General features: G+C 40.6%; 1 protein-coding gene across 4 annotated transcripts; it reads right to left on the reverse strand.

Annotated features, from left to right (window-relative positions):
- Positions 1 to 1,436: 1,436 nt before the first annotated feature.
- Positions 1,437 to 9,495, reverse strand: LOC148117465 (uncharacterized). Of its 4 annotated transcripts, none has more exons than XR_015736935.1 (3): positions 9,191 to 9,495; positions 3,684 to 3,792; positions 1,437 to 2,330 (listed from the first exon to the last, which is right to left on the reverse strand). XR_015736935.1 is itself a non-coding variant. In XM_087902764.1 (2 exons), exons 1-2 carry the CDS (start codon positions 9,445 to 9,447, stop codon positions 1,979 to 1,981), a joined length of 609 nt encoding a protein of 202 aa, XP_087758890.1. In that variant the 5' UTR covers positions 9,448 to 9,487; the 3' UTR covers positions 1,437 to 1,978. The 4 variants fall into 4 exon arrangements, 1 of the variants encoding a protein (XP_087758890.1); XR_015736934.1 differs by having other exon boundaries at positions 3,690 to 3,792; positions 9,204 to 9,475; XR_015736933.1 differs by having other exon boundaries at positions 3,690 to 3,792; positions 9,191 to 9,474.
- Between the last annotated feature and the right edge of the window lie 3,206 nt (positions 9,496 to 12,701).

Below are 12,701 nucleotides of genomic sequence, written 5' to 3' on the forward strand. Positions count from 1 at the left end.
TAACACTACTCTGCTTTAATGGAAAACTAAAAATGTATGTTGTCTGGGAATATCCTATGAAGAAAGATTTTCCTAAGTTTGAACTCAATAAAATCTCATCCTTTGCAACAAAGGCTGAGATGATTTTTTTCTGTTTTTGTAGGATTTTTTTCTTTTTCTGGTATTTGAAGTTCTATAAAAAAAGCTATTTCAGAGTAGGGTAGAGTTATGTGCAGGCATGTCACAGATCTGAATATTTAAGAAGAAATGTGGAGAATATTTAGTGTGAATGGCCAAGTAGAATTTAAGAATTTGAACAGTGGAGTAAAGAACACTTTTCTTGATTCAATGAGTTAATGCATTAAAACTATCCTTTTATGACAGTACTAACCCTGAGTAACAAGCCAAGAAACATATCCGCACAGTTGTTGAGAACAAGTAGTAACTGATTCTTCCTTTTACTTTGAAAGGTCAACAACAATGAAAATATGTCCATCAATTATCCATCTAATGGCAACTTGGCATTTGAAACCTTCATTTTTGCTCACTGGTAGATGGAAATCAGTCTTCCCATGAACATCAGATACAAAATACAGAATATTAGGCTACATGATCAACTATTGAAATTAATCATTCTTCCACTAATTATTTCATAAATTTTGAGACACACTAATATCAAGAGTCTCACAAACTTTAGGATAAGTTCTTTGGTCAGGGTGGTAGGAGATCATGGACTTTGTGTGAGTCATGGGCCATTTCCCTGAAAGGCATAGAATATATCAATGTTTCATGCTTTATTCAGAACTCTACAATTATTTTCTTATTTGTTAAAATAGGTAGTTTGCCATATGCATCTCCAGTATCGTGTATTGATTAAATAAAATTGTTCTTTAAATGTTTAAAACACACTCACACACACACACACACACACACACACACACACACACACACACACACAGAAAGAGAGAGAGAGAGGGAGTTCTTATTCTGTTTTCTCTTACCTCACACTTCTCAAAGACTCCCCAACCAAGAAGTTTCTTTCACAGATCCATGGTTTATTTCATTTTTTCAAAAAATTTTCCTCTCTGACATTGTAAATTCATTCTATCAGTGTGACTACAGATAACTTTTGGAAACTACAAAACTCCAGGGCCCTGTACAGTTAGGAGAAATAGTGAAGGTATTGTCTCTCCATACAGAAAAATCTTTCAATTTCTTATATGTCAGAATGGAGGTGTAAAAACACATAAGTGAGCTCTTCCTTCAGAATTCCTAATGAATATATGTCTAGTACAGGCTCAGTGCAGGCAAACATATAAGATGTAAATTAAGGTTCAAAGTTTAGAAGTAGGACTTCATAAAATAAATAGAAAGTATAGTTTAACAAATAAGCAAAGAAAAAATGAAGGAGAATGTCGAGACCATCTCAACCAGCAAGGAAGACGCAACACCAGAGCTCTTCTTGCAAGCAGTTTACTCAGGACCTTGTTACAATAGTTTCTCTCCCCAGGCAAGCATCTCCCAGCCCTTAAGTAGCCCTGTGCAGCCAATCCTGGATTGCCACGTGGGCACTGTCCATAGGTTCACTTATACGCAATCAGCTTACGATCATCGCATAATCCTGGCCTTAGCCAAATAAGGTGTTGTTAACCACTGAGAGCATTCGCTTTCGGGACCGTGGAAGGTGGAAGTCAGCACCATCTTTTAGTTGCGGCTCCACACAGCTCCCTAGAGTTCCTCCTTTTTTGTTTTAATAGCAACAGGCAAGAGTAGAGGTCTGATCTCTGTTAAAAATGAAGCATGTATTATTGTTTATCCAGGTGTCCTCCACCCAGTAAACACTAGACCTGCTTGGTGCCCTTTTTACAGAGGTGGGAGTTAGGCACTGACCCATGTGCAATCAGACTTGCTCTTCTTGAGGTAGATGTAATTACCCTCACATGCAGTGCACAAGCCTCGCATCCTGTGCTTAAATATCTTCTAAAGTAGTTAACCAAACTTAGGGGGACTGTCCTGCTTCAATAGCCATGAAGGCTTGAATGATCATTGCTGCATTGTGACGTTGTGAGGCTCTCATGCCACAAATGCACCACAGGCATACCAGGGAGGCAAGCACCATTAGGCCTGTCAGGGCTCCTATTCCCGCCCACTCCTTAAAATAACTAAAAGTTCGTTTCAGCACATTAAGAAAAGCATTAGCAGTAGGTAATTCCAGCCGTGTGGCATTCAGGGAAATAATCTGGTTGATCAAGGTATCTGTCAGGTTCTCGAACTCCTTGTTCCAGCTTCCCTGGAGGTATGCGCTCAGCTGCCGGCTTAGGTTGCCATTCTTTGTAATATTCTCAGTCAATCTGGAAATAATGCATAAAGAGGAGAGGGAATGAATACATCCTACACTGGTTAAGGTTACTAAATCATCCAGTTGCTCTTGCAAGAGGTCTACTCTTTGGTTTACTGTCAAAATGCCAGCTTTTAAATGACCATCGATAGATTTCAAAGTGGTCATTGTGGAGGCTGTCCTCTCCACAATTTAATTAACTCTCTCTGCAATCTGAGTTGTTGCAGCCATGGCAACAGCAGCTGTCGTTGCAGCTGCAGCAGATGCAGCAATTGTGGTGACTAGGGCTGCTGTTATCCCAAAGTCTCATTTTGTTCTGAGCAAATGAGTGATTTGGAAGGTACCAGTATCAACTCTGACTGGGATGGGAACATATGTGGGAATTCTCATCACCACAGCTGTGTTATAAGTACCATTCCAGCATTGACTTGTGAGGCAAATTGCCTTAGAGGAATTACAATAGATCACATCCTCTGTGGCATTGGTAATATTAGTCAGCAAAAAGAAGAAGGGTGCCTTTAAGCACACTGGACTGGCAGAAATGGTAAGGTTGTTCATCATTTTATTTATAGTAACATTTGAAAGAACTCCCTTCGTATCTCGGCTGGCAGAGATGTTAAGTAGCTGGAGAGTCAAATTACAAAGGGCAGCAAAAGGCTCTAAGGATGAAAAGGCCCCTCTTTCATTAGAAAGAATCCATTGAAACCAGGGCCAAGTAGTTTTCTTATTAGTTTTCTGATTAGTCCGATTAGCAAGATTAAAGGAATATCTTCCTAAAGGAGGGGTAAATTCAAAACCTGGTGCAATCTGCTTTGACTTATGATCTGGGCTTTGACATGGTGTCCAATGAGGGGGGGTACCCTAAATTATGGGCACAATAAGGTAACACTTGTCGAGTGGTGGAATTCCCTAATCCAAAGCGTGAACTTGAAGGCTGAAGCCCTTCCACCAACATCAATAAGGTAGTAATACCTGTGGCATTACTACCATTTTTACCGCTGCCCATGCCTGAGGAAGCACCCGTATTTATTGTTTTCAGTGCTTCCACGAGCATGGCAAAAGGCACATGATTATTGGTCAACGGGTCAAGCCAATTACCCACTGACCTACATTTCAACCATATACGTGGGTTAGAATTATTTTCAAGAGAAAAACATGAGGCTTCTTGAAGAGGAATATCAGTTGCATTATACATAGCCATGCTAGGGTCTAAATTTACGCAGGGTAAGCCTAATTCACAACTAGTGGAAAAAAAGACAGGTAAAACTTTTGATGTAGAATGAACAGATATAGAAATTGGCCATGCTTTTGCTATGGTGCACAATATTTGTTCATTGGCCTGGATCAACAACGGGGACATCAGGACCATCACCATCAGTAGGATCACAGTCTGAGGCTTCATCTTGCTTGTCGTTCCTCTGCACTTGTACTTTTCTCACCAAGCACTCCGGTACCCAAATAGGGTCCAAATGATCCTGTGTAAAAACACAAACAGAGCCTCGTGCCCATGCCAGCACCAGATCAAGGCCATGCCAGACCCCTGTCAGAGCGTCCTTGCGTTTTATCAATCCTTTTAAAGGACTGGATGGTTAAGAATGCCTGTCCGCTGCAGACTGATTGGTATTATCCAAATTTTAAAAATTAAGTGTAAACAAGGCTAAGGAAAGTCTATTCTTGGGGGTCTGTTGATGACCTATTCCCCCTTTTTGTTTTTGAAGCAATTCTTTTAAGAAGCGATGAGCACGCTCTACAATGTCTTGGCCTTGTGGATTATAAGGCAGTCCATATATGAGTTGAACACTCATGCGTTGGCAGAAGGAGGTGAACTTTTGTCCCGTATAAGCGGGACCATTGTCTGTTTTCAATTGCTGGGGTTCTCCCCAGGTGGCGCACGCTTCTAGACAATGAGCAATCACTTGGGTTGCCTTTTCGCCTGTCATGGGTGTGGCATGGATAATGCCAGAGCACGTATCCATGGAGACATGTACGTATTTTACCTTGCCAAACTCAGGGAGATGGGTAACTTCCATCTGCCAAAGTTTAAGGAGGAACAATCCACATGGATTGACCCCCAAAATTTGAAGGTGATAAGGTATGACACATTGTGGACAATCCACAACCACCTAGTGTGCATCAGCTCGAGAAATGGGAAATTTTTGTTGTTGGGTTTTGGTGTTAACATGAAATTCTTTATGAAAATCATGAGCCCTCTGCAGGGCAGAGGCAAGAAACATCCATTCTTGTCTGGTACACTGATCAATCTTGTCATTGCCAGCAGCCAGAGGGCCTGGCAAACCTGTATGTGCACGAATGTGCTGTACAAAGAAAGGATTCTTACGTTGCCAGAGTAATAGCTGCAATTGTGTAAATAGCCTATGTACCAGGCTGGAGGTTTTAATAGGTCCAGCGCACCCAAGGTATTTTAAGACGTTCACAACATAACAAGAATCTGAAATTAAATTAAATGTAAATGGACAGGATTTAAACACCTCAACCACGATTGCTAGCTCCACTTGCTGAGGAGCTCCAGGAGAAAACTGATATTTAACAGGTTCTGCGGAGTCCACCATGTAAGCACCACAGCCAGTCTTAGATCCTTCTGTAAATATAACACTGGCTCCTGGAATGGGCCTTAAGGCAGTGATTTTTGGAAAGACTACTGGATGTTCTTTAAAAAAGGTCAACAGTGGATGCTTAGGAAAATGACAATTGATGCGCCCAGAATAGCAGCACCATAAAATAGCCCAATCATCAATAGTGGCACATAAAATATTAACTTGATTAGCATCATATGGGGTGACTATTACACACGGTGCAACTCCAAAATGCTGCAGGCAATTTTGAATGCCTTGCTGAGCAAGCAAAGCAACAGCATTAGGATAATATTCTATGTATTTCGTGGGGGAAAATCCTGGGATGAATCCAAAGTAATGGTCCTTCCTGCCACAAAATATCCCTGGGTTGTAGATTAGTGGGTAAAATGCATAAAGCAATATTCTTTTCAGCCTGTACCCATTTAAAAAGGTTTTAGATAATTTTTCCTCTACAAGAGAGAGTGCTTGTCGAGCTTCTCTGGTTAATTGTCTGGGAGAATCTAGAGCTACATCACCAAATAAAACAACATACAATGGTTTTGACTCATAATTTGCCATGCCCAAACGGCCCCTCATCCAATTTATATCTCCCAATAATTTTTGAAAATCATTTAATGTATGCAAATGATCTTTTCTTAATTCTACCTTTTGTGGTATAATTTGATTATATGTTATTTTAGACCTTAAATAATTTACTACCTCGTCTTGTTGAACCTTTTCTGGAGCTATACATAGACCCTTCCTTTGTAATACCCCCACCAAAATACCATATGCCTCATGCAAAGTTTGCTCTTTCTTCGCCACCAGGAGAATATCATCCATATAATGGAGACATTTCACAGTTGGAAAACGAGCCCATAAGGGCTCCAAAGCAGCAGCTACAAATAATTGACACATACTAGGACTATTGGCCATACCCTGAGGTAGGACAATCCATTGATATCTTTTATCAGGTTCCTCATGGTTGACTGATGGTAAGGTAAAGGCAAATCTTTCACTGTCCTTGCTATTTAAAGGAATGGAAAAGAAACAATCTTTTATGTCTGCTACTATAATGGGCCAACTCTCTGGTAATGCAGATAGCAAGGGGAGGCCCCATAATTTTCATCTGTGCATTTATAGCGTGAAGATCATGTAATAATCCCCATTTTCCAGACTTCTTTTTTATAACAGAAATAGGAGTATTCCAAGGGGAGAGGGAGGGTTCTATATGCCCTTCCTCTAGCTGTTCTTGCACTAACTGATGGGCTGCTTGTAGTTTTTCGGAAGATAGTGGCCACTGAGGAACCCATACTGGCTCTTCTGTTTTCCAGGAAATGGGAATTCCTTCCTCAGTGGCCCCTAAGAAAAATCCAACCCTTGTCTAGGTTTTCTTGGTTTTGCCTCTATAGGATCCTTCTGTCCCTGCAAGAATTTTCCCAGGCCAAACTCAGGATGGCAGCCCATGCTTTTCATAATAGCTTGAGCCTCATCAGAATATTCATTACTTAACTTAAACCCCATAGATTTCATAATATCTCTTCCCCATAATGATACTGGGAGCTCTAGAACATATGGCTGCGTTTGTCTGGAGTGTCCTTCTTCATCTGGCCAAGTTAACAAGCTTGCACTAACATCAGGGGCTTTTGCATACCCCAGTCCTTGTAAAGTATGTGTAGAGGCCTGGAAGGGCCACCCACATGGCCAAACCTTGCTAGCTATAATACTTTTGTCCTCTCCAGTGTCCAAGAGCCCTGTAATCTTGGTGCCATTAAAAGTCAATTTTAACGTAGGCCTCTGATCTAAACTCAAAGACAGGAAGGTAAGATCCGTTCCTGAGGAGCCAAATCCTTGACTACCTCTCTCTCTGTTCCGTGCTGGAAATCTATCATGCAAGCTGGGCAGGATAACAAGCTGTGCAATTCGATCATCTGGAGATATGGCACTAACACCCTTGGGTGACTCCACCATAATTTTAATAATGCCTGTATAGTCTGGATCAATTATTCCAGGATAAACCCATAGGCCTCTCAAAGTAGTAGATGACCTGCCTATCAATAACCCTTCTGTGCCTGGTTGGAGAGGGCCTTGAAAGTCAGAGTCTATCGTTTGAATTCCCATTTGAGGGGTTAGTATGAGCCTGGTGGTGGCACGGAGGTCCAATTCTGCTGAACCCGCAGTGGCTCTCCGCGGTTCTGTGGGTGTCTGAATGTCGGCCATTGCTCCAGTTTCCCTTCCTGTACCTGCTCCTCCATTGCCCCATATATTTGAGGGCCCTGAGGCCGAGGGCCCCCGCTGTCTGTCTTTTGAACTAGCATTAGGTTCAAGGGGTCGTCTGTTGATATCCTTGATGGGTCTGCATTCATTAACCCAATGCTTTCCTTTCTTGCATTTGGGGCATATCCCTGGATTTGGATTCTGGCTAATTCCTGGTCTCTGGGTATTCCCCTGCTGAGCATTTCCTCCTTGAGGGCAGTTGTGCTTAATGTGGCCTGGCTTACCACATCGAAAGCAAGTTCCTGCATTGCCCCCATTTTTGCTCAATCTAAGTACTGCAGCTGCCAGTCCGACATTGGTTAATGAACCTCCTAATTCTCTACATGCTCTCATCCAGACTTCTAATCCTCTATTTTTATATGGTGTGATAGCCACTCTGCACTTCTGGGTACATTGTTCATACACTAGCTGCTTTACAAACGGCATAGCGGTGTCCGGGTCACCAAAGATCTTTCCTGCCGCTTCTAGCATCCTAGCCACATAATCAGAAAAAGGCTCCATAGGTCCTTGAAGGATCTTACTCAAATTACCAATTACCTCCCCTTTATTAGGTAAGGTCTTCCATGCTCTTGTGGTAATGTTATTAATCTGATCATACACTTGAGGAGGATATCCATTTTGCTGGTTGACAAACCTGCCTTGTCCAAGCAACATATCTGTGTCCCAGACTGTTTGTGCCTCTCCAGCTGCTAGATTTATTGTAGCCTGAGCATTGGCCAATTCAATTAAAAGAGCTTTCCAATCTAGATACTGGCCAGGGGACAAACATGCTCGTGCTAGGTTCATCCAATCAGCTGGAGTCATGGCATATCTATGTAGAGCTTCCACGTGGGCCACCGTAAACGTGGCTGTAGTGCCATAAGTCCGGACAGATTCTGCCAATGTCTTGATGACCTTAAAATCCAAAGGCTCATGGAATCAATTGCCTTATGGATCCTGAAATACAGGAAATGCTGAGGCCGTCATCATTTCTGCCCTGACTTCTCTCCATACCTTAGGATTGAAAGAAATCCCTCCCTCAGATCCTATAACCTCTGGATACGGGGGCAGAGCTGAAGGGGTTACAGTCCTGCAGATGCCTTTAGATGTCTTATTTTTCTCTCCATTTCCCTTTTTCTTGGAGATTTTCATTCTTTTTAATGTTTTCCTTAGGGTTTCTCTATCTTCTTCATCCGTTTCTGTCTCTGTGTCTGGTGTCTCTGGGTCTGGCTCTGTCTCTGAGCTCGAGGAGACAGAAGAGTCTGATTCCTCCAATTCTGACAGGCTGGGATATAATCGACCCTTTTGCTTTTCCTGGGCCCTTTTCTTCTTCCCTCTACCTGAATCTATATCAGATGCCACATCAGACTTTGCCCTTTTAGAGGCTGCCGTTTCTGAAGCTGCCCTCTCTGAGCGTTCCTCCTGTAATATCTCTAAGGCTGCTTGGCCATTTTCTACTGCTTCACTGCACTTTCGATCCCCGAGGCAGCTTTTCACTAATTCCCAGATAGGTCTTACTCCAGCCTTAAGCGTTCCCTGTTCTGCAGCAAACTCAAGGTCTCTACCTAGCTTTTCCCATGACAGAGTTGTGAGCTTCCCGGAGACTGCAAACCAAGGTGCAGTGGTATCACCTTCCTCCAGGAACCTCCCTAAGGTACTTTTCTTAAATTTTAGATTTTTTGAATGGAGCAGCTCGTTCAAAGCCAGAAAAATGGGGTGAGAAGGAGAATTCCCTATGTCTATTCACTGAGGATTCTCAATACACTCCCTACAGCAATAAGTAAAAATGATGGACCAGAACACTATATTCAAGAGTACCCAAGCTGCTAAGAACAAGTAATAATCCATCAACAGTATTTAGCAATTTTACTTTCAGTTCGTCGGGCTAGCGAATGAATGTCCTCTACAGACTTGTCCACGCTAGTCGCAGCTCTACTTTCACTTTCGATTTGTCCGCTCTAGTCGGGGCTCTAATTCCCCCGCTCTCCCTTTGTTTACAGGCGAGAGCAAATAACCCGTTTTGGTCACAGATCCCCAATCTTACCTTGAGGACTTACCGGTGCACCCCCTGACTGCTGCAAGTTCTGGGCTCCAGGGAGAGGAGAGGAGAATCCCCATACGGGCCACCACTTGTCTCGACCGCCTTGACCAGCAAGGAAGACGCAACACTGGAGCTCTTCTTGCAAGCAGTTTACTCAGGACCTTGTTACAATAGTTTCTCTCCCTGGGCAAGTTCCTCCCAGCCCTTAAGTAGCCCTGGGCAGCCAATCTTCCGCTTAAACGCAAGCAGCTTACAATCATCGCGTGATCCTGGCCTTAGCAAAATAAGGTGTTGTTTACCACTGAGAGCATTCGCTTTCGGGATCGGGGAAGGCTGAAGCCGGCACCATCTTTTAGGTGCGGCTCCATGCAGCTCTCTGCAGGAGAAGCCCACAAAATGGGAAGGAATCTTTGCCAGCTCTATGGCTTACAGGATTAATATCCAGAAAATACAAAGAACTCAAAAAACAGAGGCAGCTCCGTTCAAGAGGTTGTGCCTGAATAAACAAATATTTTTTGTTTAAAGGAGAGAAAAAGACAAAACTTGCTCAAAAAGTAACTTGAAAATGTCTTTCTGCAGTAGTTATTTGTAAAATGCACATCAAAGCACTGCTTAAATTTCTTATTACCCCTGACAGAAGGACAAACATTAAAATGACAACAAACAGGTAATGTCAGAAAGGGTGAAGGGAAAAGGCAACACTCATTTACTCTTGGTAGGTTTGCTAAGTTGTACAACTCTACAAAACGGTATGGATAATTTTCAAAAAGCTGACAGTAAATCTAGCATATGAAGTAACTGTACCACTGCATGTAACGTACCCAAAGGAAATGACTTTCTATTCAAGGACATTTTCTAGATAATGTTTTCTGTTGCTCTATTTACAGTAGCTTCAAAGTGTAAACTACCTTAATACTCTTCAACTGACGAATGTGGATAACCAAAGTGTGTTTAATATGTCCTATGGAACATGATTCAGGTGTAAATAAAAATGGAATCTTGAAATTTGCTGGTAAATGATATGAAGCAAGAAATATCATATTGAGTGAGATAACTCAGATCAAGATGCCCCAAACATCACATTTTCTTTCTCCTCTAATTTCTAACTCCAAATCCACAGATCTGAGAATATAATATTGGGTAAACAAAGACATCAAGGCAGTGTAAAGGGACCATATACAATTTGGGACTTAGGATTAAGAAGTTCACGTGGATTAATGGTTTTATAAAGATGAAAACACAATCATGGGGCCAAGGTTTTAAGTGGGGAGTGGGAGATAATTAATACAATTGGGAACAGGGCAGGAGGGTGAAATAAGAGCAAAGACATTTGATGAATCATTAAGGGGAAATATTTAAATCTATTTTAAATTTTATTTTGTATTTATATTTTATATTTACCTAAGTTATGCTCAAAGCTTATGAATGAGCATAGACATTTCTGTCTTAAAATATCTAAGCTTGCCTAGACTGATAGACTCCCCACAGGAATGATAGACAAGAAATAGGTAATATCAAGAATGAGAAAACTTCTTCTGAATGATTGGTCAGGTTAGCAAACTTACTGCTAAAGAAATATAAAATCTCTATTCTGAACTTGGTTGCATCTCAGAGGCTGTGAGTGTGTCCATATGGCTGAAGTTACTGTACAGTTAAGATACAGGACTCACATAATTTAACTGGATCTAAGATCCTAAATTTTCTTTCTTGTCACTTCTCTCTCCTGTTCCAGAAAATAGTATACTATTTAGGATGCTAAGGAGGAGAAACAAGTGGTTAGAAGCATTGCAAAATAAGCAAAAAAAGATACAAGAAGTGACTCTCATGTGTTGTTAGCAACCAATAATTGTCTGGACCTTAGGACCACAACCACTCATCAGGCAGGAAAATATTCCTGATACTAGAAACTTTGTCACGTGCCCAAGGTTAGTGAAGTCACAGATTTTAGAAAAGTTTCTACTACTGCAATTTTGCTAGACCAGCTCAATCCCTTCATTTATCTTTATAACCAGAAATAAGTTTAGGTAGATCTGTATTCTGAGAAATCTTCTCTTTACAGCAAATGAAAACCACCAGAGAAATCCACACCTGGAAACAAGGTGGAGAAACAGATGGTGGGAGCCAGGTCCCAATATATCTCAGCTTCTGCCTCTAGGGATCAGGGAATGTCACTGAAGAGGTTATAGAAAGACACGAAAAGCCAGAACACCAAGAATTCTGCTGTGACACTTTCTCTGCTAGATACTGTAGAATTAAAATGGAAAAATGTGAATATCAACAGCAATGTTAACATGGAAGGGGAAATTTATAGAGTCCCAGCCCAGTGCAATAACCACAAATATCTAATTAGTGTGTAAATAGGGAGAATTAGCCTTGCCCAGGGCAGAATGGCCCTGTGGTTAGTTGTTTGATGCCTAGTAGCAAGCCTTGAAAGCATATAAACTTAAAGAAAAAATGGTACTCATCAGCTTGTGTGTGTACATCCACATGCATATGTATGTATCAATAATAACCAAATTATTACTGCTGGTTACAATCATACAAGATATTTTAAGCAGGGTACGTGTGAAGGGCTCAAGGAAGAAAAAGAAGGAAAATGATGCAATTGATGACAACTGAAAACAATAAAATATATTAAAACAGCACCTGACATATAAAGAACACATTGACATTTGAGTTTGGATTTTCTTTCTAATACCACAGAACACTGTACTTCATATATTTTGCATCAGGTCAATATGATACTTGACTATGACTCATTTGAGTCTTCTCAATATTAACTATGTTATTTTTGTCTTAGGTGAGGACTATTTGCTTTTTATTTTTCATTACATGTATTAAAGATTGTTTAGGGCATTTCCATATATATATATATATATATATATATATGTATATATATAGTTTCAATAGAGTAACTCTTCAAAACAGCTTTTCCTCAAAGTTATGGCATATGAATCTAGGGTCTGCCACATTTACTTTTGCAAAGAAAAATAGATAGAAGAAGAAACAAAAGAAAGCATGAATAAATTCATTGTTTTATCTTTGGGATCTTTGAATCTAAGGTCCAACTTGAAAAGTAAATGAATATCGTTTCATGTGTTTAAAGATGTATTTGTCATGGAAGATAATGTTTAAGTTTTCTCCTTCTAGAAAAACCTTAGTTCAATGTTTGTTATCAGATGGAGAGAAGACTCTGAGAATGCAGTGTGCTCTTAGAGAAGGATTTTATGTGTAAACATCCTGGGTACTTTATTCTGTGACCATGGAATAGTTACTATTCTTGGTTGAATCCTGAATAAAAGATCAAAATAAGATGTTAAGGATCATCACTCATAAGATTAACATAAAATAAAAATCAATAGAATGTGAAAGAAATGAAAAAATGGTTCACAGTGTTCAAAATAAACAAATATATTTACCAGACATTCATTTGAATAGTAAAATCTTGCTTCTTTAATTTTAAGATACTATATTATAACCACACCAATTGCTCCATATATTTACTCCTTCTGAA

The sequence above is a fragment of the Myodes glareolus genome, chromosome X (genome assembly GCF_982192425.1).
Source record: "Myodes glareolus chromosome X, mMyoGla1.1, whole genome shotgun sequence".
NCBI lineage: Eukaryota > Metazoa > Chordata > Mammalia > Rodentia > Cricetidae > Myodes > Myodes glareolus.

Coding starts and splice junctions, on each gene's coding strand:
- LOC148117465 (XM_087902764.1), bottom strand. CDS start 9,447: ATGATTGTAAGCTGCTTGCGTTTAAGCGGAAGATTGGCTGCCCAGGGC. Junction 2,331..9,190: donor TGCACCGGTAAGTCCTCAAG/GTAAGATTGGGG, acceptor CATTATTTCCAG/ATTGACTGAGAATATTACAA.